At 45.2% G+C, this 25,820-nt stretch overlaps 2 protein-coding genes across 5 annotated transcripts in view; one reads left to right on the forward strand and one right to left on the reverse strand.

Moving 5' to 3' along the window:
- Positions 1 to 25,820, forward strand: part of COLGALT2 (collagen beta(1-O)galactosyltransferase 2) — a 157,264-nt gene that overhangs the window by 70,752 nt on the left and 60,692 nt on the right. The window contains exons 6-8 of the mRNA XM_040566471.1: positions 6,012 to 6,288; positions 9,031 to 9,153; positions 21,154 to 21,306. The gene's annotated coding sequence lies outside the window, so the exon portion shown is untranslated. The remainder of the gene's footprint in view (positions 1 to 6,011; positions 6,289 to 9,030; positions 9,154 to 21,153; positions 21,307 to 25,820) is intronic.
- On the reverse strand, positions 11,650 to 24,076 carry TSEN15 (tRNA splicing endonuclease subunit 15). 4 transcript variants are annotated; one of them, XM_040566474.1, is made up of 6 exons: positions 23,841 to 24,076; positions 22,283 to 22,364; positions 20,897 to 21,032; positions 14,264 to 14,328; positions 13,688 to 13,840; positions 11,892 to 12,021 (listed from the first exon to the last, which is right to left on the reverse strand). In XM_040566474.1, the coding sequence occupies exons 1-6, from the start codon at positions 23,991 to 23,993 to the stop codon at positions 12,017 to 12,019; spliced, it is 594 nt and encodes a 197-aa protein (XP_040422408.1). In that variant the 5' UTR covers positions 23,994 to 24,076; the 3' UTR covers positions 11,892 to 12,016. The 4 variants fall into 4 exon arrangements, 3 of the variants coding, with proteins under 3 accessions (XP_040422407.1, XP_040422409.1, XP_040422408.1); XR_005822305.1 differs by lacking the exon at positions 13,688 to 13,840 and adding an exon at positions 13,070 to 13,165 and having other exon boundaries at positions 11,970 to 12,021; positions 23,841 to 24,071; XM_040566473.1 differs by lacking the exons at positions 13,688 to 13,840; positions 14,264 to 14,328 and adding an exon at positions 13,070 to 13,165 and having other exon boundaries at positions 11,650 to 12,021; positions 23,841 to 24,065.

Here is a 25,820-nt window from a genome sequence, read left to right on the forward strand (position 1 = left end):
CACAGAGGTGCAAACAACATCGCTTATTGGCTCGGCTCTGGTCAGCAGCGGGGCCCTTACCTAACATGGGGCAGCTTCTAGATTCTTCTCACAGAAGCCACCCCTGTGGCCCCCCTGCTACCAAAACCTTGCCACGTAAACCCACTACAATTGGAAGTGCGGCTTTCTCAGTAATCCAAAATATTATGGTCACTGAAGTGCTCTGGGTTGCCCACAATCCATCTGTGCTGCTGCAGAAATAACCCTGGATATCCAGCTATTTTGTTACGTTTAGAGAAAAAGGGCATTTTACCTGCAGCGCTGTGCCACAGAGATATTGTGAAGCCTGGGCAGGTCCTGGTAAGGAAGGAGGTGCTGGCACCAGGCGAACATCTGTCCCTCCAGGAGGTCTCCAGAAATGAAAGCCGGTGCTTGGGTGCTAGGGCTGTGCTGATCCAAGCTGTGCTCAGCTGTGCAGTGGCACAGGTCACTCAGAGAGGCTCTGCCATCCCCAACCTTGGGGGTTTTCAGTACCCAACTGGCTCAAGCCCTGAGCAGCTTGGTCTAACCCCAGAGCTGAGCTGCTTTGAGCAGGAGGGTGGACAGGATCACAGAATCACAGAATTGTAGGGGTTGGAAGGGACCTCAAGAGATCAACGGGTCCAACCCCCCTGCCAAAGCAGGCTCCTTAGAGCAGGCTGCCCAGGTGGCATCCAGACAGGCCTTGAATATCTCCAGAGAAGGAGACTCCACAACCTCCCTGGGCAGCCTGTTTCAGTGCTCTGTTACCCTCACCGTGAAGGAGTTCTTCCGCATGTTGGTGCGGAACTTCCTGTGCTCCATTTTGTGGCCATTGCCCCTTGTCCTATCCCCACAAACCACTGAAAAAAGGTTGGCCAAATCCCTCTGTCTCCCACACCTCAGGTATTTATAAACATTGATAAGATCCCCTCTCAGTCTTCTTTTCTCCAGGCTGAACCTGAGAGACCCAGGTCTCTCAGCCTTTCCTCATAGGGAAGATGCTCCAGGCCCCGTATCATCTTTGTGGCCCTCTGCTGGCCTCTTTCCAGGAGATCCCTGTCTGTCTTGTACTGGGGAGCCCAGAACTGCACACAGTACTCCAGGTGAGGCCTGACCAGGGTAGAGTAGAGGGGGAGGATCACCTCCCTTGACCTGCTGGCCACGCTCCTTTTAATGCACGCCAGGATCCCATTGGCCCTCTTGGCCACCAGGGCACACTGCTGGCTCATGGCCAGGCTGTCGTCTACCAGGACCCCCAGCTCCTTCTCCGCAGAGCTCCTCTCCAGCAGGTCGCCCCCCAGCCTGTACTGATACGTGCGGTTGTTCCTTCCCAGGTGCAGGACTCTACACTTGATCTCGTTAAACCTCATTTGGTTTCTTCCTGCCCGGCTCTCCAGCCTGTCCAGGTCTCGCTGAATGGCAGCACAACCTTCTGGTGTGTCAGCCACTCCTCCCAGCTTCGTGTCATCGGCGTACTTGCTGAGGGCAGACACTGTTCCCTCATCAAGGTTGTTGATGAAGATGTTGAACAGGACTGGACCCAGCATTGACCCCTGGGGAACAGCGCTAGTCACAGGTCTCCAGCCGGACTCTGCGCCACCGATCACCACCCTCTGAGCTCAGCCAGTCAGCCAGTTCTCAACCCACCTTACTGTCCACTCATCTATCCCACACTTTCTCAGCTTTGCTAGCAGGATGTCGTGGGAGACAGTATCAAAAGCCTTGCTAAAGTCAAGGTAGATGACATCCACTGCTTTCCCCCCATCTATCCAGCTGGTGATGCCATCATAGAAGGCAACGAGGTTGGTCGAGCACAACTTCCCCTTGGTGAATCCATGCTGACTACTCCTCATAACCTTCTTCTCTTCACGTTGCTTGGAGATGGCATCCAGAACAAGCTGTTCCAACACCTTTCCAGGGACAGAGGTGAGACTGACTCGCCTGTAGTTTCCCGGATCCTCTTTCTTGCCCTTCTTGAAGACTGGAGTGACATTGGCTATCCTCCAGTCTTCAGGCACCTCTCCTGTTCTCCAGGACCTTGCAGAGATGATAGAGAGTGGTTAGGCGATCACCTCTCCCAACTCCCCTAGCACACATGGATGCATCCTGTCGGGGCCCATGGATTTGTGTGCATTGATCCCACTCAGACGCTCCTGAAGGACAGGGACTTCCTGAGGTCTCCTCCAGCCTTGATGACTGTATTGTGCTACAGATCTACTGCTTTGCCAATCTGACAGGTCAGGGAGATAATTTAATGCCCCCACATTGAAAGGATTCAGAGGAAGTTTGATTTTTACTGCTCGTGATCACTGGGATGGCTCCTGCAAAAGAGCTGCAGGCTTCCCCACAGCCTCTGGCACTTCTTTCCTGTGCAGGCTGCAGTCCTGGCTCTCCTTAGTGCTTTCTGTCTCACAACCAAGTCAAAAAATACTCAAGTTACTGAGGTTTTCCCCATTTTTTTGTTGTTTAATGAGCACCCCTGGAGGACTGAATGGGTGGTGTAGAGGGAGAATGGCTGTGACTGAAGAGCACTCCATCCACTGCTCTGCTCTGCCTTTCTGATTGATTAGTTCTGTTCCAGGTCTTCTCCCCAGCCCTTTTCCCCGTGTGCCCAATTGTAACACCAGGATTTTTCTGTCTCCTCTCATATTCCTAAAACCCATGATTTCATGGAACAGGAGAGAAGCCTTTCTTTGACACATGCCAACAAAATTCAGCTCCCTGAAGGCAGCAAGAGAAGCGTGATTCCCCCCTGTGCCTGCACTGTGCAATGCAAACACTTCTTCCCTCTGGGTTCTTCCTTCTAACAATCCACCAGAGCAACATTATTTAAGCAAATAAATGTTTAAAAGGCCAGTCCCTGCAGACTGACAGCAAAGATGAGAGAAAAGCTAGGCTAATTATTATTTTTCTTCCCTTACACAGGCCTCTCTGTGAGGCCCTAGCAATTAAAGATGATGCTGGGGAACAAGCTAGATGGGAATTAGTTTGACAGGGGGAAATTACCACCCAGAGGTTTTGGGGGGGTTTGTGCTGCTGTGTAAATTCCCTTTGCTCAGTGTAAGCTCTTTTAACCAAATACATTGCTTTGACAACACATTTTAACAGCTGGTTTAAAACAAACAAACAAACAAAAAAACATTTTAATATGTTTGCAGCCAGTTCTGATTCTAGCCTGTGTTTCTCCCAGTGGCCTTGCAACGCAGACACCCTCCTGAGCCTCTTCCCTAGAAAGCTCCCCTCACCAGGCCCATACAGCCCAACTGAGATGTGGGAGCCAAGAGGAGAAACCTCTCGCCTGCTCATTCATGTACACCAGCCATCTCCCTTCCTGTGAAAACAAACCCGTAATCCCAACATAACACCCACACTGTGTGAAATGGTGTACATGCAGGAGCTGTTTTCTCTGGCCTCTGCCACCGTGACAAAGGTCTGTGTGTGTGTAATCCTCCAGGCACCTTCTCCTTCTCCAGCAGCAGCAGGGGCCAGCTGAATGTTGGCTGATGCGACGCCCTCGCTGCAGCATAATAACGTGCTTCAGGTGGGCTCCTTCCTGGGCTCCTGTGCAAGGATGGGTCTGACTCTCTGGACAGTAAATGTGTTGGAAGATGCCATGACCTGCAAGTGATTTGCAAGTTTGATTTTTTCCATCCACAAGGGTCCTCACAGCAGTAGAAGTCCTGGTCAGATGAAATGTTAAAGGCTTGGTGGAGAAAATAATACAAGCATGGAACTTAGCACAGAATCAAATATTCCTGGTGGAGAAGAGTTCTGTGTGTTTCCATGAGAACTGGTTCTGATCAGATGGGAAAGAAGCCTTTGAGCACGTTCAGCCTCCTGTCTAAGGACCCATTTTGCGCTCGCTGATCCCCATCGCAGCTCCCTCACACGTCTCTTCCAGGAGGGATCCGCCAGCACCCAGCTTGGCTGATGGGGCCTGGATGCCCAACAGTGCCTACAGCATCCCAGAGATAGGGCAGGTGTGTTGTTCAGTGGCATTGGTGCTGGTAACTACTGGGTTACATGTCGCTGCTGGAAATAGTTTGCCTGAGAGCTCCTAGAAAATGCATTTCTCTTTTAATAGCCATGCTATTTGGTGGCATTTCGCTGAGTCTGGCTAACACATTCAGATCCTGGTTTCCATCAGCCTGTTGGTAAACCAAAATATACAGCATAGGTTTGTACCTGGACGTGCAATGCTGCCAGCTGGACAGAGGTATTTTCTTCTGTCTCTCAGTGTCATTTTCTCCTCCTCACATGATACTCTCCCTCCTCTTTTGTATCTTTTGCTGCCTTGTCACTTAATTGGCATTGCCCTTGGGTTTAGTCTAAGACCATCAGTAAGAATGAACAATACCAGATCCAAAGTCAGCCCTTGGACAAATCCGTGAGTAACTTCCTTCTACCACGGTACATGCATGCAACTCATGATTTATTTCCTAAACAGTTTCTCTTCTAGCTTTCTATCTCAGCTCCAAACCCATTTTGCTAGTAATTATGATTGCTCTCTGTTTTGTAATTTTGCTTTAGCAATAGGCTAGTCAGAGTATCAGCTGAGCCCATCCCTTTTTAGGACACTGATGTTTATAACTAGTGGCAAGCTGGCTCTAAGGAAAATAAGCAACATGTTTTCAGTGCTGGAGTTCCTCATCTTTGATTTATTACTTTCTTTCTATTTTCAATTTTGTTGTTGTTGTTTTGTTTTGTTTTTCAGTAAGTTAAATTTTATTGGGAGAATGACCACTTTTTCTTTTGCTCTGCTGTTTTTCTGCAAAATGTACCATATTTCTAAGAACAGCGCATTCCTATTCTCAGCCACTTATTTTATAAGGCAGTATATTATTTATGTTGCATTATAGTCTTTTACATTAAATATGATCTTTTGTGACAGGATTCAAGCTGGATTTTCCCTCCAGATATCTGTACAAAGCTTTTAAAAGATGCATGCACAAACCTAGAAGTGTTCCTATAGCTCTGCACAGGAGGTGGGCAGCTGGGATTACTCTCGTGCTAGCATCAACTTGCTGTCACAACTGATAATGCTTTATGTTGTATCATTCTTGAGGATATTCACTTGTGGAGAGAAACTTTTAATCATGATGATCAATGCAGTGCTTACATCCTGAAAATTTGGTCCTGAATCTCTCCACAACCAGAGAGAAGGACAGAACTGTCTTATATTTGCTGGAAGGGGGGATGAGATGGGAAAGAGTGAGGACTGGGGCGGGTTTTGAGAAGCTCACCATGCTGACTGTTTACTTAGAGGCTACTACAGTATCTAACACACAAACAGAGGAGGCAAAGTGTGCTGGCTGGCTTAGAGACCCTTTTCTGGTGTTTTGCTGTAAAGCTTGGCAAAGCTGCCCTTGCTTCGCACCCTGCCTCCTTTGCTGAGGCACCAGGGTGGGAGGATCAGCTGCAGGGGATCCAGACAGTAGGGAGGGATCTGAACACCACAGGGACTTGTTCTTGTATTGTCTAAGAGATAGAGGACTGGGCAAAAGTCAGTGTCCTGAACCCTGTACCATTCAACATAACTAAGTTGTGTAATGCAATTAATAACTAAGGAGGCTTAGCTGAGCCTCCAGAGAATACCAAAATCATGTTCTCTTTCACTCCATTATGTAAAAGTCAGACGTGATAGAAAACCGCACCCACCAGCTGGCTGGTGGTACCTCAAGAAGGTAATATCAGCTGGCATGGGGAGGGCTGGGGGTGGCACAGGCCACGAGCAGATTGGGCACATGCTTCCTGTGCTGACAGGTGGCACAGGCAGATACCTCGGGAAGCATTTGGTTTCCACAATTTTCAATGCATCTGTCTGGGAATACAAAAATATTACAGGAATGCCTCTAAAGTCATGAGAATAACTGAGGTATTGTGGACTGCATAGCTCAGGGTGCAGAATTTCACCTTGCAAACAAGCGCTGCACTGGGGAAGGGACGCGAACCCATTCCCTGCCAAGGATGTGTGCTTACACGGTGTTTTTGTTTCCTCCTTTTGTTTGCAGGAACCGAGCAGCAGCGCAAGGCCTTTTGCAGAGCACCCAGAAGAGGAGGGCTCCAGCTCAGTAGTCTGTAAGCGCCCTCTGGTGCAAATACAGCTGGCTGGCTTCGACCCACTCCACGCCACAGCTTCACCCAGCAGCTGGCTTGAAAGCCTCCAAACAGGGCGTCTGATCGGGTGTTTTGGAGAGCAGATGGGGGTCACAGCCACCCTGGACCGTGGAGGCAACACTCTATAAGAGAGAGAGCCTCCTCTGCAGGCTGGACATCGGCATGCTGCTGGTGAGAGCTGGCTTCCAGTTGTGCTGAGGTTTTGGGGTTGGTCTGGTGGAATCGAGATGCCTGGTTGGTACCTGGATTAGGACAAGGAAGTGGCGTAGATGGCTTTTTAGAAAAAGTGCGGACACCCCAGCAGAAGACAGTGGAAGCGGGAAGGTTGGAAAGAAAGGGGAGTGTCTAGATAGGGCAAATGGCATGAAAAGATAAATTTGAGGGTAACAAAGGGCAGAAGTGTTACTTACGAAACATGCCAGAAAAGGGAAAAAGCTGCAAAAAAAGCTCAGAAGAGCCACTTAGGTTTGGCAAAGAAAGCTTGGTGGCCAGACAAGAAATGTGGGGAGAAGCTGGTAGCTGGGTGCGGAAGCAAAGGGTGATTAATGAGATGATAAAGTATCAGGGCAATAAATTATGTCAGTTAGGTGCAGAGAAGACAACAGACAGCACGTAGCTAACAAGGAGCTGGAGCGTTCATTAGTTCACCCAAGCAGATGGGCTGTCAGTCAGGTTTGCTGATGGTAGTGGCCAAGTCCAGGCCTCCCCAGGCTCATTGCGCAATGGAAGTGGGAGCATCTGAGAAATATGGAAGGAAAATGAAAAAGAGATCACCTCCCTGGGATACTCTGAAAAATGAGGTGCAGCTGCAGCTATTTTTGAGGAGTTAGGCAAACCTAGTTGCTCATAATTTAATTTCTGGATGAGGATTACCTGTTGGTGTGGCAATTTGCTGTCAGCTGGAGTGGTCGGAGATCCTCAGCAGCGCCTCGTGGGCTGGTACCTGCTGTAGCTGGGTCTGCTGAGGCAGGATACAAACCAGGGGTGCACCAAAGTGCTCAGTGTCCTGCGAAATCAGGGAGTGCTGAGCTGTGACAGTGATATGAACGGTGGTAAGAAAGCTGTTTAAAAAGCAAAACAGGAGGGAGGTGAAGAAAGTGGACAACTCTTAACAGAAGGGATGGGAAGGACTGGAGTTTGGTGTAATTGCTTCAGCCCTGCAAAGTAAGGTTTATTGATGGGATGATTAAAATGGAAGTAGAGATGAATGAGAAAAGTAGAGGTGAAAAGCTACTCAGTCTGAGAAATTTCAGTTAGTAGGGCTTGAATTCATCCCAGTTTATTTGCTTTGGATAATGACTTAAGGAAGTTTAAAACTATTGGACTGTAATGGAGGACGGGAACATGCCTGGGGACCAGAGGGGGTTAATAGTAAGCCCATTTATATCAACCAGGACTTACAGGATAGCTGATGGAGTTTAGATTCCTGAAAACTACTGAGACAACCTATTAAACAGCTAATTCCTACAGATCTGCAATACTAGTAGGATGATTAGTAAATTCATATGGCTGTTTATTAGGGAAAAAAATATAAATTAAACAAAGAAGCATCTTTGCTGGGTTGCTGACCAAGAAACGGGAAAGATTAAAGTCATTTGGTGTTGGCAATATAACTGATATTTCCATGTTGTGTGCAAGCAAAAGATCCTGTGGAAAACCTTGTCCAGCTTGAGTTACAAGAGGAGACCGTGTCTTTCTTCTAATGATTTCTGAAAAACAGAACTGTTTTGTAGGAAAGCTGAGGCCCAATCTGGAGGGCATGGGATCCTGCCCAGGGTGTGGTTTGGAAGCAACAAGCCTTCACCTGCTCACCGCGTGCCGAGCAGCGCTGCCAGGCACTGCACTGCTGCTGTGTAAGGGCGTTTCGAGCAGGGTCGGATCGCGAGCCATCCTTCACTGGCCTGGCTGCTCCATGCTGAGGTTGCACACACCACACCCAGCCACGGGCACGTAGGGAGAAGCCCACCGCCCAAACACACGCCTCTGCATTAGCCTCTGCTAATTCAGCACGCAGATGTGGAGAGTTGTGGTAGTTACTGACTTTCAGCAGCCCTCTGCTGCAGTCCGTGTTCCTGGCTGCTTCTTGCAGCCACAGCCCCTCCTTCTGCATCTGATGAGGCTTCCTGCTTCCTGACCAGTGTTTTTTTGCAAAATGCTATGTGTGCGTTGCATGTGGTTAGACTGAGTACGGGACAGCTGGGGTGATGATGCCAGTAATGCCTCAAGGAAACGAACCTTGCATAAACAAAAGCAGACACTTACTTATATAACTGGGCATCAAGTCTCGCCATCAAATCCACGCAAAAACATCACTGTGCTTTTCTATCTTTCTTTACTTGGTGAGGAAGTTTCAATGCAAATATCTCCCTTGAAGAGAAAAAATACTTGAAACAATAATCTACCAGAATGTGATACTCTCATTGTATGATTTTAAAACATACCTTCTGTTGGTCAAGGGGGATCAGTAAAACAAATCAAGCTGTGCTTAGCAAATAAAACTTGAAAAAAAAATGAAAGGATGGCAAGATGTAGCCTGTAAAATCTTGTGGACTGAAAGGAGAGATTGAATTTGCGAAAGCTTTGAGGCCGGATGTCACAAGTCACAGAGTAACACTTGAATACTTTAGGCACAGCACCAAGATCCTATGGATTTAGGAATTTTAATGTGCTACTGTTCTGAACTGATACACTACCAAGGGAAGTCTCTTCCTATCTTCATTCAGTGCCTGGGACAACAGAAGCTCTGCTTTGTGTGCTTCTGAGTTGACACAGAGAAATAATACCAGACTTCAGTAAAGGAACAACACAGCTGGCTCTGAATTTAATAAAAATCCCCATGTTCACATTGTAATACCTATGGGACAAACAGTGCAATGATACTACCTCTTCTTCTTCTTTTTTTTTTTCCCTTAGAAATAAAGAACCACTGCAATCTAAGAAGGCTGGAAAAAGGCCTATATCATCATTCTTCTGTGGGACACATGGCAGAAATCAAAGTCTTCAGACAGTTTCTCCAACAAAGCTCCTGAAGACTGGGTAAGCAGTTTTCAGTATATAAAAAAGAAGGCTCAAATTATGCTCCTCTTTCTGTGACTAGAAATTATAAAATGAAGGGAGGAAAGCTAGCATCAGTCACACAGCAAACTACAAAATATCAATATTTTCTAGAAATGAAAGCACGTTGCTTTTGGAGTTAAGCATGTGTTGCTTAAAATTCTTCAACGTGTAGTATGTTACAGCCTTCTTCACGAAAAAAAATATTCTTTTCCTGCACACACTCATGCTGGGGTTGAAGTATAACAGCTTATAACAAGGATGATTTACCTGATGGTATGTAGCCTAGCAAAGTGTTAAGATTTGCTTTATGGAATAAGTAGTAGAGTACATGAAATATAGATGGTAAGGTCAAACAGAGCATGCCAGGAGTCAGCACACAGGTACCCTTTTAAGACAGTGTGGCATTGGACCAAAATAAAATTACATTTTTCCTCCATGAAGGGAGCAAAACTGAGAAAAAGAGATTTTTTTCTTTGCATTTCTCAAAGGCCAAAGCCCACAGAGGTATGGTCTCCCCTTGCTCTCTGGAAAACAAAACAAAACAAAACAAAAAACAACAACCATTTTGTTTCTGACTGCATCAGAACATACACAGCCTCATGTATGGTTTGTCTAATTACCAGGTCAGGGTACATATCTGTACTGTTGTATCCCATCCAAACTCAGCCTGTGCAGGATCAGATTAATAGCTGAAAACAAAAACTGCAGGAAGCAAACCTTTCTGAGCTGGTATTAGCTGCCAAAGCTCTTACCTCAGTGCACCACAGCCCAAATGTGAGGAGCTAATCATTAAGATTGTATGGTCATAACTTACAACAGCAAGAAGTATTACCAATAAAAAGATCAAAAAAGCAAATTCCCCCAGTCAGCACTGCATGGTCCCCCTGGATGTTGGTGCTGGTGGTGAAGTGGAGAAAAATGTTTTTCCTCTCCATCCAAGGGCGCCATGCAGGGCTCTGGATGTCAGCACACCCTTCTCCCCTCCTCTACTTTTGCTGACAAAGCTGGGAGGGCTCAACACGTGCTGCAAGCAGGGGAACACCCCAAGAGGGCTAAAGGCGAAGCGAGTCAGAGAAGGAGTTACGTCCCTGGCCCAGACTAGGCGACTGCAAGACACTTGCAGAATCTACACCGAAATGGCACATGTGGTGTGAGGGCCTTCCTGCCCTGAGCTCTCCCTGCTCAACCGTTCTGCCTCCCAGCATATTTGGCCTAAATAGATTCAAGCTCCACAATTGTAAAAACATCCACTCTTGTTGTAAGGATACTAATGCTTTAATGACCTTTCATGTCCAGCCTGATTTTTTGGATTCTCTCCCATTCTTATAACCCATGCAAAAAAAAAAAAAAAAAAGAGCTCTTGTACTTCAAATTTTGAACGTGTGGTCCTTGGCCACATAAATGTCATATGGACATTTTTGTATTCAAGAAGCTGCTTCTGGGATGGCATTTGATTGCCAAGAAACGCTAAGTTTAACCTGAAGAAGACTGTTATGTGAAAGACATGGAAAATTCCTGCAGAAGAAACTGAAAGCCATTCAGCTACTCCTAGCTGAATCATCTCGAGCAGCCCGTTTAACTACCAGAAGCTATGTTAAAAAAAAAATTAGAAATAACAATGGGTTTTGAAACCTGCTTGCTACATTATGCAGATAACAGCTAGCATCCACTCATAGCGTAGGTGGTGACATGCTTTAGTGATGGCAAAAAACGTGCCCCATTGTCATGCTCCTCTTCAGAGATTTTAAGCACTACCTTAAAGTGAAGCACTAAAAGTGTGCTGAAGCTATTTCAGTCAGGAATCCCAAGGAGAGGGCAGGGCATCGTTTAGCCAACTTCATCGCACTGGGATGCACACAAGGCACTTGCAGTTCTTGGACAGCTGTCTAACATTGTATTGGGAATAAGAGCCTGCCTGTGCTTTGAGATCGTGACCTTTACCTTGTGTGCATTCAACTACATGGGTCAACGCTTTCAGGCGTGGCTGATCCAGTCACAACTTACCTCCCCAGGAAGGGCCAGCCTCTCTGCTCACAGGTTCTTGAGCCAGACCTGGGGCCTCCTCTTTACTCGTCTACACTTTGTTCTAGTAGCCTCTGGTATTACAGTAGTCAGTTTTCCCTCTACAGATAAAAATTTCAAATAAGGTATTTCTGGAGAAAAATCTCTTCTCCAAAAAGCAGGGGAGAGAAGGTTAAGTGTTCAAAAATGTAACCCGGGAGGTAGCACAAGCGTTTTTCAACAGAGTTAAGATGTATGAACTCTGTAAACTACAAAGCCCTTAAATCAGTAACAGTATTTCTGCCAGAAGCCATTAATATTTACCTTTAATAAATATTTATAATATGGGTAAGGATGTGTTTATTCTGTTATGTACCCAAACAGGTATCAATCAGAGACTAGCATTGCAAATTTCTCACAGGTATAATTATTAGTTAGGAGCAATCTGTCTCAAAAGCGCGACCCATTTCATATTTCAAACGGTGTTTTATTACAGTGCAGCTGCACAAAACTCAATTCCCCATGAACATACACTTGATACGCAGAACACAAAGTTTTACACACTACTTATTTACATACGTAAGTTCCTGGATTTGTTTTGGTTTGAGGACAGTAGTTCAAGGAAAGTCTGTTTGTCTTAATTATTTGGAAAGCTTCTTTCTCTTCTTCTTCCAATGTTTATTGTCCACATCTTCAGTACTGTCAGGAGGCTCTGGTATTACAAAGCCATCAGTCATTTTGTAGTAGACTACTGTAGAATCTGACTCAACTATGGCCAAGGTAACTGACAGTGGGGTGTCAGGATTGTCACATGAGAGAGAAGCTTTCTTCATGATTTCTCTTAACCTAGAAGAGAAAAACAGTTAGCAAGGACTCCATAACAACCTACTGATGGCACAAAGGAACAAGTGCAGTATTGATGGGTTTTGTAGTTTTTGACACTGATGACATTCAAAGCAGAAAACAGTTTTTCATACTGTCATGTAGGACAGTCAGATTCTCTAACTTGAGAGATGTTTTTACATACTATTTTATTTTCTGATCTTTAATACCATGCCTATAAAAAACATGCTTGCTCCCAGAAAGCACAAGAAAATTCATGCAAAGCTTGGAAGGATGGAGGAGTAATTAGAAACTTGTATTTGAGCCTTTCAAGAGGGCTTTAGCACAACTGCTATTTAAAAAGCTGCAAGAAGAAGAGATTAGTGAAGACAAAAATAGGCTTTTTATTGGATAAAGAAAGTGTAACATGTTCTAATAAAAATCCAAAGTCCTATAATCAAGCAGCAATCTCTTAAATAACAGTGAAGCTTATTTTTTCCTAAAAAATTAATTTGGATGCATACATCTCTGCTGCAAATAGTTCAACATGAGCTTCTAATCTTTCCTTAGCTCTATTACTATGCACATACCTCGACCATACTTTCACCACCCAGAATCAGAGCATGGTGATCTCTAATGGCCATTGTTTTCATTAGAATAAAATAATCTAATTGAACACCATGTGTGAGGGAAAAAAAAAAAAAAAGAGATATCTTCTATTTGTAGAGATAAGTCTTCCAGTCTGTGTGCTACAGTTCTCTGTGAGTCTATGGAATACTCAGGAACCAAAGCCAGGTTTCTCTACCTCCCCGTCTAGACTAGAAGCCACAAGACTAACGATCTTCCTCAGGAAAGTCTGCATAAATAATGTCTTCCTTAAAAATTCACAACAACGTTATGCAATTTTTCCTGTGCAGTTTATTTTAAGAATAACAGGCTAGTTGCTTTTTAGTTCAGAGCTGAGAACAACATCGATTCTTGGCGTGTTACTGTTCTGAGCAGGGCGCAAGCACTGACGGACGGAGCGTGATGCCCAGGGGCAGAAAGCAGCACTCCCCACAGCAAACATTACCACGGGGAGCTTCCTCCTTCACCCGGAGTCCCGGTGCTGCAGGGTTCTCCCAGGATTGCCAGAGAGGGTATGCACTGGGGAGAGATCAGCTCTGCACTGCGAAAAAAACCATCACCCCTCACATCACGTGCCCATGAGCTCTCTTCCCCCAGAAATGCATTTCTGAAGCTGGGCACTGTAGTTGAAAATAAGGTTCTTTCTAAATGCATCAGCTTTCAAACTTTAATCATCACCTTCCCTTCCAAGCCACTTTGATCCCTTAATAAAAGCCAAATGGGAAGTGGCAGAGAAGCAGCAGCAGCCTGGAAAGCCCATGCTGTTAAGCCCATGGCCCTCTTATGTACCCATCTGTGTTCTGAACTGGTCATAATTCAACTTGCTGAAGTCAGTAGTGCCTTTCCTTTTCCTTTCACTGCTGGCCCATGTATAATGCAAGGCAAGACATCCAGTGCAGTCAGTCAGTCCATGTAGCAAAGATACTAAGGCTGTGAAAAGCCATATTCTGGTCCCCCTACTGTCAGATTTTGTAACAAGAGAATAAGGAAAGATACTGCATTGGCCACCGTCAGAAGAGAGGCATCTGCAAAAGATTCCTGCTTCAAGCAGTATGACACTAACTGCTCTGCTCCCTGCCGTCCTGGCACGTTTCTTTGGCTGGTGCCTCAGCCTGCAGCTGTGCTGTGGGAACACTAACTGCGCTGTGGGTAGCCAGGAGAGCGCAGATGCAAGCCTGCCTTCCAAAGCTGTAGGCAAGCTGTGGGTTGAGGTGCTCTGGAAAAGGAAGGAAAAGCATCCCCATATGAGCAATGCCTCAAATACACCCAGGCCTGCCAGTGGTGCGCTACCTGGTAAGAGGGGCATGCACCTGTGGTTGATAAGGGCCTGGGAAAGGACTGCGGGCGTCCTTCTGGACGCGCCACACATGTACGGAGCAAGAACCCACCCATCACACCTCGCATTTTCTGCCTTTCTGAATAAAAGTTGGTGGTGGGGCCAGTCTCCTGGCAGAGATAACCATTAAGAAAGAGCTAGTTATTGGTTTTGTGTAGCGGTGGAGGTTAATCTCTCCCCCAGCCTGGGAATGAGAAACAGAACTATCATTAAAAAGTCAAATAACAAAGGGTACAGCTACCTGGGAGAGAGATTCTGGGACCCAAAGAAACCAAACCTGTGTTGAGTGTGGCCTGCACTTACCTGTCAGCCAGGACAGAAGCTCTTTCACAATTTCCTTCATAACTGTCACCATTTCTCTCCCTGCTCTGTTCAGGGGATGAAGATACAGTGAGGCCTCAGATCTATGTTTCCCATCACTTGTGATCTCTTCTTACAATGCCAAGTACAGACACATGAACCTTTATTCCTCTTGCCATTTAGCACTTAGGCTTAGAAGATGCGCCACAATCACAAAAGCAGTCAGGTCCTCACAACGGATCAATGAGACTTCTTCAAGTCCCTGGCCTACTTTTCATGGGACTGAGTTTCAGGCTTTAAGTAGAGAGCACAAGGACATTCCGTTGCTTCAGGATGATCTGCTAACACTGCTGGCCACGGAGCCCAGTGCTCTCCACTGCAAACAGAGGATCAGCCTCTATCAACTTACAGAATTAGAACTGCAAATGCAAGATTCTCTGCTACCCCCTTTTCTAGATACAAGCAGCACCAAAACAAGAGCTCCTGTTCGTACAGACCACAATGCACCATAATGCAACCAGCACATCTGCAGATTAGTGGAAGGTATCTTTTAAAAGAATAAGCTTTGGAATTCAGGAAGTCTGTATCAGACGCCTGCATTTCCTCTCCTCCCCTGAAGGCATCGTTGTTAGCCTCTGCATCCAGTGTGCTCACAAAGCTTCTTTGCAGCATCAGACCTCTCAAAGGAGGAGTCAGAGAAGAACATCTGGGTTTGTCCTGATTTCACTGCACTTGCTACCTGCCACAAATACAAAGATGAAATATTGCAGGAAAAGTTTATTTTTAAAATTCTTTTTGATGTGTCTAATGCTCTATATGGAGGGGGGAAAAAAAAGGGCAAGAAGTGTTCTTGGCCTCCTGAAATTAAAAGCAATGCATGTGTTTGTTCATCACCTCAGATTAGCTCACCCACAGGCTCAGCCTCGTTAGGAAGATCAGGGACAGATACTCTGTACATGTTGCCACCTTCTTGGGATTTACACCAGTGTCTATCTGGTAAAAATTACAAGGCATCTGGAGTCCCAAGAGAGCTCATAGATCAAGCACGTGTGCTGCTGCATACACAGTGGGAAGTCTAGAAGTTAAAATATTCTGCAGCCACTCCTTTCCCTCCTCTCCCCCTTCCCAGGAAGAAAAGCCATTGAATGTTAAAAGAGGCAATACTGAAGCTTTACATTTCCCCCACAAAAAGGTACCTTTGAACAAAGGCCTTATGAAAGGAAAATAACATATGTAAAGCTAGGCACCCCAAGAAGCACTGGAAAGCTTTATCTAAGTCCCGTAAATAGAGTAAGGTTAAACATTTTTTTGAAAATATGAATTCTCAGTTGTAGATCACACAGTAAAAAATTCTCAGAATAGCTTGGAAACCCATCGCTAACACTGATGGTGTCTGCATGTCCAGTGAAAGCCAAGATCTGCTCCCACCAAGACAAATCCAAGTAGGATGAAGTCCTCAGTTTCCACTGAGGAAGCAACCTCATATGCACCTCACATTGCAGAAGATGAAATGGATTTAATTTCAATCATACGAAAGAGACACTATTATACAAAAGTAAATTTTTGGCATTGCTGAAGTCTTTTGCTTCAGAAAACTTTAAAGGGGCTTTCCAGATACCTACAAGCTACATTCAGCAATAATTGCTATTTTTCTACAAAAGAATTAATTGAAAGAGCAGACTTAACTTACTTAACATCATGCAAGGACCACTGCAGCCGAGGTAACATCACTACTACTGTCAGCCTGCATCTGCCCTTACTGCTGCCTTCAAACTAAATTGCAACAGGGAACTCACCTGGTCTTCTATCACTGTTGTAACTAACACCTTAAAAAACAAAACACAATAAAAACAACAACCCCTCACCCACAAAAACAAAAGCAACACACACACAAACACACACAAAAGAAGAGAGGATTTTTCTACTCTTCCCTCATCTTGTTCTGACCAGGAGGCTTTTGTATCAGGCCTTAGGACACATATTAGAAATCCATAGTGTATTTCCTAATGACTTGCTCCTAACAAAGTGATATTGCCCTTTTTGTTCGAGAGAAAGAAACCAGTATACAACTGGAGAACTTTGGGCAACTGTGGCTTGAATCTTCAACTGACTGTCCAAAACCTGGAAGGGAACAGAATCATAAAGGAAAGAAAATACGCAGGAAGTTTTGTGCTGAACAAAAGTATTTCAGTGATGTATCCCATGCAAGTACTGCTGAGCAGCAGAGGAAATACTGGAAGCTCTGAGTAGTTTTAAGGAGGTTGCATAGTGCTCCATTTAGCTGAAATGGAGCTGCTGCCTTCCTTACCATAAAAGCCAAAGGCTTTCAATCTGCCCTTTGTACCGGGATGAATAATTCATTGCAGGCTTGGCCGGCCTGAATAGCTCCCTCCCCTCCATGCAAGGCAGGGCTGAAGAGTCAATACAAGTTGGTCTCTGTACTCTGCATCGGGTGCACACTATTGTGCCAGACAAACTCAGATAGGCCCCCTGACAAGAGAATCAAAGCAGAGGAAGCCTCCTATAAAGCACAATACCTTGAATTTTGCCAGCAGTATGCAAACAGAGCAGTACAGTCTCTTGCTCGCCATCAGGAAAACACTGCTCCAGACGCTGCTGCCTGCCCTGAAGTTAGATGAAGCTAGGGCCTTGAAATATAGGGGAAGCAACATGTGGTGTGGGGCAGGGGAGACGGTGTGTAAATGGACACCATTGTTTCTTGTGATTTGCTTCCTAACTACAGGAACATGAGATGCTAGAAAAAAATCATGTTTTTGTAATGGGAAATAAAATAGAACCAAAGAAAACACCACGTGCCTCACTGGTCAGAAAAGGAAATTGAAACCCCAAGGAATATAAAGTCGTTTTTTTCCACGGAAGTTGAAAAAGAAAACAAGATGAATTATGCAAAAGGGAGGAATTGGAGTTCAGCAAAATTCTACACGGTACACAAGCTATAGGAAGTTCAAAGGTAGTACTGCATGCCTAACTCAGTTCTGTAAGCCACATCAATCACTTTTAAACTATTGATAAAGAATTTGTACTTAGAAGCCATTTTATTTGTACAGTAAACCACACATTAAAACTCAAATAATGCTAACAGCAGAACTACTGACAAAACTGTCAACAGGCTGCAAGATGAAGAGCACGTCACACTCCCAGTGCATTTATAATAACGGTGCTGCTTATAAGCAAAATCACTTCAGATTAGAGGAACATCTATTTCACACAAACTACAGACTTAGAAGAGGATAAACCACTTCCAACTGCCAGATTTGTTTCTAAGGATGCTTATTAGCTCTAAAATGAAACATTTTTTCCCCAAAATTAAGTTACCATTTTAATGAAATAATCCTTTCCCTCTTAGCCTGAAACAAACTTCACAATCTTCATAACCAGATGTAACCAACTTCATTCTTCAGTTCCAACTCTTGCACACAAAGAACAAACAGGACAGTGACGTATCATTTAATCTAATGGTGTATTAGTAACAGACATTTTGCTTGGACAATGTTATTTGTCCAGGATAGACAGCACCTAATTCCATTAGATCCAGCATCTAATTCCTTGATCCTGGCAGGCTCAAGGCTTTTAACGCTATCTAGCAAATCTAGCTGTCAACGCTACAAGCTCTCATACACTCTCTGAGCTTGGTTTATCCAAGTAATTTCTGCTGGCTTTGGAACAGGGCTACCTGTATTTAACTGCTTCAGCCCCTTTGGGAAGCCTCAATTCTGGAACGTACCAACAATTAGATAATCCCTGTGCACTAAGATGTCTCTGGTGGTGAACAGGAAACACCTCCCACCCAATGGACCTCTGGATTCATCCTGCAAGTATGTGTCACTGAATTCAAGGGAATACACGCACAAGGTTCTCTGAACCTCATGTGTTGGGAGAGGGGTCCAAGAGAGGAAGAAGTTGTATCTTATTCTCCAGGTCTTTACTCACAGAAGATTCACCAATCTTCGTTTTAAGAGCAGGTACACAAAGCACAAGACTATCATTTGCATTGGTGGTCACTTTGCTCCAGACCCCATAATTCTGTGATTCAGTGAACTACCATGCATGCCAGCAGCTCAGGATGATCAGCTTCCGTCACGCTTTTTATGGAAGGCACTGAGCTTAGTAAGTACAGCAGCTTCCGCCTTAAGCAGTTAACTGTAATGCGTAAGTTGGACACAATGAAATCTTATAACAGGCTAAAAAACATAGAGCAGATTGGTTTTTTTATGGCACTCTGATTTATCTTTTGCTCTGGTACCTTGCTGGTAAGTTCCATATCAACTTTATTATGGCCTTTTAAGGACACTTTCTTCTGAGTGTCGGCCAAACATGAATCTTCACAAGACACCTGGGAAGGCAGCGCGTGGCAGGTCTTTGCTGAAGTGGCTTCAAGAGGAAAACCACCCCTGCAGCTCCTACCCAGGCCTTACTGTTTAAGCAAGGAAATGCTGCCCATAAATGCTGCCAACTGCTGCACAACATTTCCAGGCCCAGCAATGAGGACAAAATATTTTCACGTTCCCAACCACCTCCAATGGCTTACATTTCAATGTTAATTGAGCTGCGTTTCTTTGTACTTCTTCTACCTTAGAGCAAGTAACACAAAAACCCAGCGCACTGCTTTTGAACAGAATAGCAAAGTAACTAAGTATGAACGCTTTCCTGTCTGCCTACAGCTTGGTAAGTCAAATGAGAAAACATTAAGACATCAGATACCTAACAAAGCCTCCTGCTACCAACAATTGCAACAACAAAATATTCACAGCTGTCAGAACAAAGAGGCAGTAGCACTGTGACACTGTGTTTTCTACTCCTTCTTTAGGATGCCTTTTTAATGAACTCCCTTCTGCACTGCCTATGTCTGAGGCACGGTTACCGTCCATACCCCCTTTATTGCCTCCTGTTCCAGCAAAGGAACTGAGTTGATTCTGTCCTTTCTCTATAAGATAGACCAGGCCTCTGATCAGCATTGCCCTACTAATGAAATTCCAAGCATGCATATGCACATGCACATATAACAACACAAATTCCCAAAGCTGTTGTGAGGCAGAAGGATAGTATATGCTTGTATCAAGCACATACAGGCTTTAGCGGACTCACCTGGCATCACAGCACTGTATTCAGCTCATTTTAGTGACAACATGCTCTATGTACTTGCTCTATAGCAAAACCTAGTCACAGACTGTACTTTTAATCAATGTGATGCATTCAGTCTGTGCTTCTCTAACACACATCCTTCCAGTAATGGATTCCATCCACACCTGGTGCCAGAAACAGAGCAAACAGTATCACCACAGTACAAACAAGATCAGAGACTCCAAATGAAAAGCCCCAATGAAACAGTAAAAGATAGGACATACATGCAGTGCAGTATCTCCCTGTCATTAAAAACCAATTAGAACATAGTTGCTGGCATTGACCCAATGCCAGGAATCAAAGTTTCCAGCCTAGATGGAAACCTACTACATCAAACAAGCACAATTCAGCATGTAGGAGTTATTTCTCAAAGGTCCCATATCCTAATTTGCTGCTGTCTTTTCCCATCCAAAATCCAGTTTGAACTCTAACACTGTGAACAGCAGCGTGTCCCTGTCACACACATACAGCAATCAGCTGCTCACAGAGATGCTGAATGATGCTCAGTATTTCATCCTGGAAGACCTGTCAGCAGATTTACTCTATCACACTGTATTTCTCTGTAAAACTAAGCCCACAGGAATGACTGACCGCCAGTATTTGCAAATGGAAGATTTTTCAGCAACTAGATAGTATGTGAATCCATCGATACCAGGTAAGTCATTTTCTTCTCTCTCACAAATGAATTGCTTCTGAACATAAGCTCTTAGGAAAACACATAGCAGAATTAAGGTGGAAGTCTATTTGCAAGAGACTTGTCACTTCTAAAACCTAAGAAAAAGCAAAAAAACATAGCATGTCTAAAACGTGCTATATCAAAATCACAGTTCAAAGGAGAGTTGTATGTTGGATTCTGGAGAAGTAAGAGGCATTTCCGTTTGAAAGCAGCCAAATCATACTTTCAAACCAAAAAGCTAAACAAACGAAACACACCACCAGGCTTATCCCTGAGATTCAACAATTAAAAAAAAAAATCATTCTTAGACAGGTCTGGGGGGATTTCTTTTCCTATTTGGTACTTGAAAGCCCATTGACATAAAGAAGCACCATTAGATTTCCCAGACTACAAATATGCAACACAAGAATGTTCAAAACATAAGCTGTGAAGGTCCTGGGTTCTAACCTTGTCTCTCAAACGCATACTTTGATATCCATTGTTACCTGCTAGAGCAAATGCAGCTTCTAAACAATATGAAGTGTTTATCAACAGAAGGAGTCGATTGCTGTGGGAAGCTGACATCAAAGGCTTACCATTTCCAGAGAGGAAGAAGCAGAGACTGATGCAGCTTAGAAAAAGAAAGAAATCTCACCTTTAAATATATGTTTGCAGCATCCAAAATAACTCTGCTTACGGGCTGAGATATTACTTTTCTTGTGATATTCCTTGTTTTCTCCCACTTCCCCCTTAAGCAAATTATCAGCAGCCTGTTAAGTATACCTGCTCTTCTTTTTATCTTATTAGCAGTGGGATCCAAACAATGACCACAGCCTCACCTTTCGTGGCTTAATGATATGTCCACAGGTACTGGCACCATCACTTGGAGACTGTCCTGCTCTCTCTCACGTGCGTGTAAACATATGAGCTGCAGTTCTGCTAATCCAACATGCTTCACTTCATGCCAGTTTCTCCCTAGAAAGGTTTGTCATCGACGAGATGGACCAGAACACAAAACACAAGTTCCAATCATTCAAGTATCAAGTTTCAAATTCAATTTAACATCTTCTGTTGTTATCCCTTCCTCTCCTTACAGGGGAGACAACTACCCCATACAACTGGCAAGTTTTCTTTCTGAGAAACAAACCTGCTAAAGAAACCTGTGGGAGCACTACTACTGTGTTGAGTTCAGAGCTACACTGATGGATGGTGGCTGGAGATCTGTTTGACAAGACTTTGTTTCAAAAAGGTAAAAAGAAGACAAAAACTTATCTTTAGTCACCTGCTGCATAAAACTGTAAACCAAATCAGAAATTTATCAGTACCCAAAACTGTGTGGAACAGGTGCTACAGGCATGGTTATTGATGACACACAGTTCTTCCCTTCTGCTTGAAGAGATGAGGCTAAAAGTTTTCATTGCGTAACTATAGGAGCATTCTCTTAGAGCTTATTAAGACATTTTCTTTAAGGGGTTTAACAATAATTATAACAGATGTGGTGCTTTCTGGCCTGTAATATTCCCCCATACCCTGACACTGAGAATCACCAGCCTCCAAGAGAAACTCATTATTGTTACTGGGCTGGCTGCCTGCCTATGTGCAGTCCCTTCTCAATAGGGCCCATCTGGGAGAATTGCAAGCAGAGGTTTATTATCACATAACACTATTCCACTCTTGTAAGGCATCAGCAGACTATGCTAAGTTTGTCGTAATTACTGTCACCAGATTTCTAAGCAGTCTTCTTTCCTACAGGAATCCTTGCCCCTTCCAGAAACCAGCATCCTAATCAGACTGGCACACTTCAGGCATTTTCTAAACTGTAATCTTAGGGAGATGCTATGATTTAGTAGCTTTGACATTAACCCACAAAAGAGGATTCTATTATCAGTACAACTTGTAACTTTGCCTTTCTATATCCCCTTTTCTTCCCCTACTCCTCTTCTACTTTTTTCCATGCCAAGTGTCTTTGCTCTGGAAGGCCTGCACCTGTAACTGTGACTACTGGCTGAAATGGGCCCTAGTCTTTGTAAAGGCTCTGGGTAGGCACATGATAGAAATCTCTGGTTCTAAAATACCATGTTTCTTAGGTAACCATCGCTGCATGAAGTTTCAAAGCAAAGCCAAGGACTTTTGCAGGAAAGGCTCTGATAGTGCACAAACCTTAGTTAACGCCTAACATGTTAATACATTTTTGGTACATCTGTCCAGTCACTTCATTGAATTACCTTCTAAGAGGTCCAGGTATACCAGAAACGCAGCATAGATTTGACTACTGTCAGATATATCAAGGGACATCATTTCTGTGAACTGAAACCAAAAAGACAACATTGGTCAAAGGAAGATGAAGTTACATTAAAAACACAAAGACCAGATCCAGAATCTATACACAGCTGTCTAATCTGTTGAGTCTGAAACCAGTTTTAAGGACTAACAGGGAATTAAAAGACAGGAGTGGTTTTCTGACAATATCTTAAGAGCTTTTTTCCACATCCCCCCTATTTCAGCACTTAAGAAAGCAAGCCAAATAAATAAGCAACAGAGGAAATGCAACTATATCTGGAACAGAACTGGCTTTGTGGACACCTATGAATTTTACCTATTTTTGCTGCAGTACATCAACACAAGATGACAGCCAAATTAAATACCTCCATGTTTTCAGCATACTAAAAATTCAGATGGATTTAAAAGTTTACAGTTGCATTTTCCAGCTACGGTTTCAGCATCTAAAACTTCACCCCCTGCTAAAGCCAGCATTCCCCACAACCCCACTGGCTTTCATCACAGGCCAGGAGATAAGCTCCCCCAATGAACCCAACCCCCCCAAAACATGTTAGACTAAACCCCCCTCCCTGAGCACCAATTCTTGGTGAGGGAAGGGTGACCTGGCAGCTTCACTGGCCCCAGGGCCCAATATGCTCCTCAGAGCAACAGTGGCCCAAGGTAGCAGAAAATGCCATCCAGAGGAACCTAGACAAGCTTGAGAAGTGGGCCCATGTGAACCTAATGAGGTTCAACAAGTCCAAGTGCAAGGTGCTGCACCTGGGTTGGGCCAATCCCAGACATGAACACAGGCTGTGAGAAGAACTCACTGAGACCAGCCCTGCAGAGAAGGGCTTGGGGGTTCTGGTGGATGAAAAGCTCGACATGAGCCAGCAGTGCGTGCCTGCAGCCCAGAAGGGCAACTGCATCCTGGGCTGCACCAACAGAGGTGTGACCAGCAGGTCGAGGGAGGTGACTGTCCCCCTCTGCTCTGCCCTTGTGAGGCCCCACCTGGAGTCCTGCATCCAGGTCTGGGGCCCCCAGCACAAGAAGGATGTGGGGCTGTTAGAGCGGGTCCAGAGGAGGCCACGAGGATGCTCAGAGGCTGGAGCACCTCTCTTAGGAAGAAAGGCTGAGGGAGCTGGGGCTGTTTGGCCTGAAGAAAATAAGGCTCCGGGGTGACCTCATTGCATCTTTTCAGTACTTAAAGGGGGCTTATAAAAAAGATGGAGAGCAACATTTTGCTTGGGCAGATGACAACGGGACAAGGGGGAATGGCTTTAAACTAAAAGAGGGGAGATTTAGATGAGGTGTCAGGAGGAAATCCTTCACTCAGAGGGAGACGAGGGGCTGGAACCCACTGCCCAGAGAAGCCGTGGCTGCCCCGTCCCGGAGGTGCCCCAGGCCGGGCTGGATGGGGCTGGGGGCGGCCCAGCGCCGCGGGAGGCGCCGCCGCACGGCAGGGGGCTGTAACCCACCCCCACCGCGGGCCCCCCCGGCCGCGGAGCTCAGCGCGGGCCCTACCGCGGGGTGCGCCGCCATCCAGTTGCCGCCGGCCCCTCCCGCCCAGCGCCGGCCGCCGGCAGAGGAGCCCCCCGGCGGGCCGCAGCCCCCCTCCGCCCGGCCGGGCTCCGGCTGCGGCTGCGGCGCCGGCTGCGGCTCCGGCTCCGGCTCCATGCTGCCCCCGGTGCAACGCGACTCGGCTCCGGGCGGCGCCGGAGCGCCGCGCTTTCCCCGGCAGCCGCCGCAGTTCCGCCGCCGCCGCGTTCCGCCGCGTTCCGCCGGGGCCGGGCCCCTGCCCCGGGGGGCCCCGCAAGCAGCCTCGCCTGCTGCCGGGCTGACGCGTACCTCGGCCGGCCTCTCGCGGCCCGGTTTTCCGCTCGCAAGGCCTTCTATTGAGAAGGAAGGCAGGGGATTTCGAGTAACCAGCTCCGGCCCCCGGCGGCGGGGGGAGCGCAGAAGCAGTGCCCGAGGCGAGAGGAGGCCGCAGAGATGTGGAGCCTGGGGAAGTTTTAGAGGAGCAAGACAGGGAGCAAAACAGAAACAAAAGCAAATACTATATTATTGATGTATGGCGTCCAAAGTGTTTATAGACTGGTTAAGACATTTAGATTCAAGGTATTGTTATTAAAAGCATCTCAGGCTGCTTTATTTAGGAATATCTCATACTGCTGGTACAAGTATACATGCATACGTACAACTGCTGGTCTGGCTTATCAGCTCTGTCTGTCTTGGTGCCTCTTTTGATAAATTCAGACACTGGTTTAAATGAAGTCAGGCCTGTGTCTTACAGCATTATGAATGGCTTCAAGCTGGTGTCCATGCAGGAAAAAGCTACGCACTTTTAACAGATACCTAGAGCATATTGTTGTCACAGCAGATGAGAAACTGCAAAGCCCTTCCTAGTGCACTGTGCTTGTTCTTAATCAGGCTACACCAAGGAAAATCTGGCTGACATTGAAAACAGGCCGACAACTACACTGATGAGAGGAAACGCTGAGTATGATCTTGAGATGATCAAATTGATGCAGGGCCTAAATGAGCAGTCTTTAACCCATCTTAGTATATTATAATCATTAAGCCTAGAAGTAAAGCATCAATGAAAAGAAATCAATATGTATCAAGTACCTGAATTGGTGTGTGGCTTGTAGCCACACAAAGACATATTGGAACCAATCTTACTCAAGAAGTTTTGAGGAGGTTGGCCTCTTCAAAAAGCATCGTTTTAGCCAGCATTCAGTTCCCTGGGCACAAAATTAAAAATAGAAATTCCAATCTCTGAGACTTTCATGGAAGGGTTGGCAATGGTGGCATAGTTGGCTGCTTGGAAAAGAATTGGATGGATTTGAGACCTCAGAGGTGAAAATGCAAGTGAAAGAAAATAGACTTGTCTGTAGATTCTTCTAGGTGCGTATACATGCTGTGCTTTGTTAGAAAGATGGATCCTCTTTTTAGTGCTGGATGGGAAAAAAAGTCTGAATCAGAAGAAAGTTGCCTCAGAGAATTTGTTACCTGCCTCGCTGACAGAGTATGCTGCTGCTGGAGACAGTTCCCACAGCTGGACTATTCTTGTTTGGTCTGGATATTAGAGGAGGCTGAGACAAATGTCCTAAAAAGTATTTCTGTGAGACTTCTACAGAAAGCTGTTTCTTCCCCAGAAGCTAGAATAGTTCACCACAGGGCAGTTAATTGTTCTGTCACAGCAAGACTGGGTCTTGGTTTATAAAAAAACACAGGATACAACTTTGGCTACTAACAACTTAAAAGTGTATACATATTTTTATATATATATATTTGTAAAGATATATGCATTTATAGATGTAAGAATTATATGCATTGTAAGGCTTACTGTTGACCTGAACTTTCCAAACTTTCACCTGGCTGGGAGTAGAAAATTAAGCTGAAAATTAAGCCTTTCTCTTATGAGCTGAGAAACAGCTAATGTTTCAGGCATCTGCTGCCCCCCTCTCCAGGGTATGGAAGGACTTTTTTCCTTTGTGTACC

The sequence above is a fragment of the Cygnus olor genome, chromosome 8 (genome assembly GCF_009769625.2).
Source record: "Cygnus olor isolate bCygOlo1 chromosome 8, bCygOlo1.pri.v2, whole genome shotgun sequence".
Taxonomy (NCBI): Eukaryota; Metazoa; Chordata; class Aves; order Anseriformes; family Anatidae; genus Cygnus; species Cygnus olor.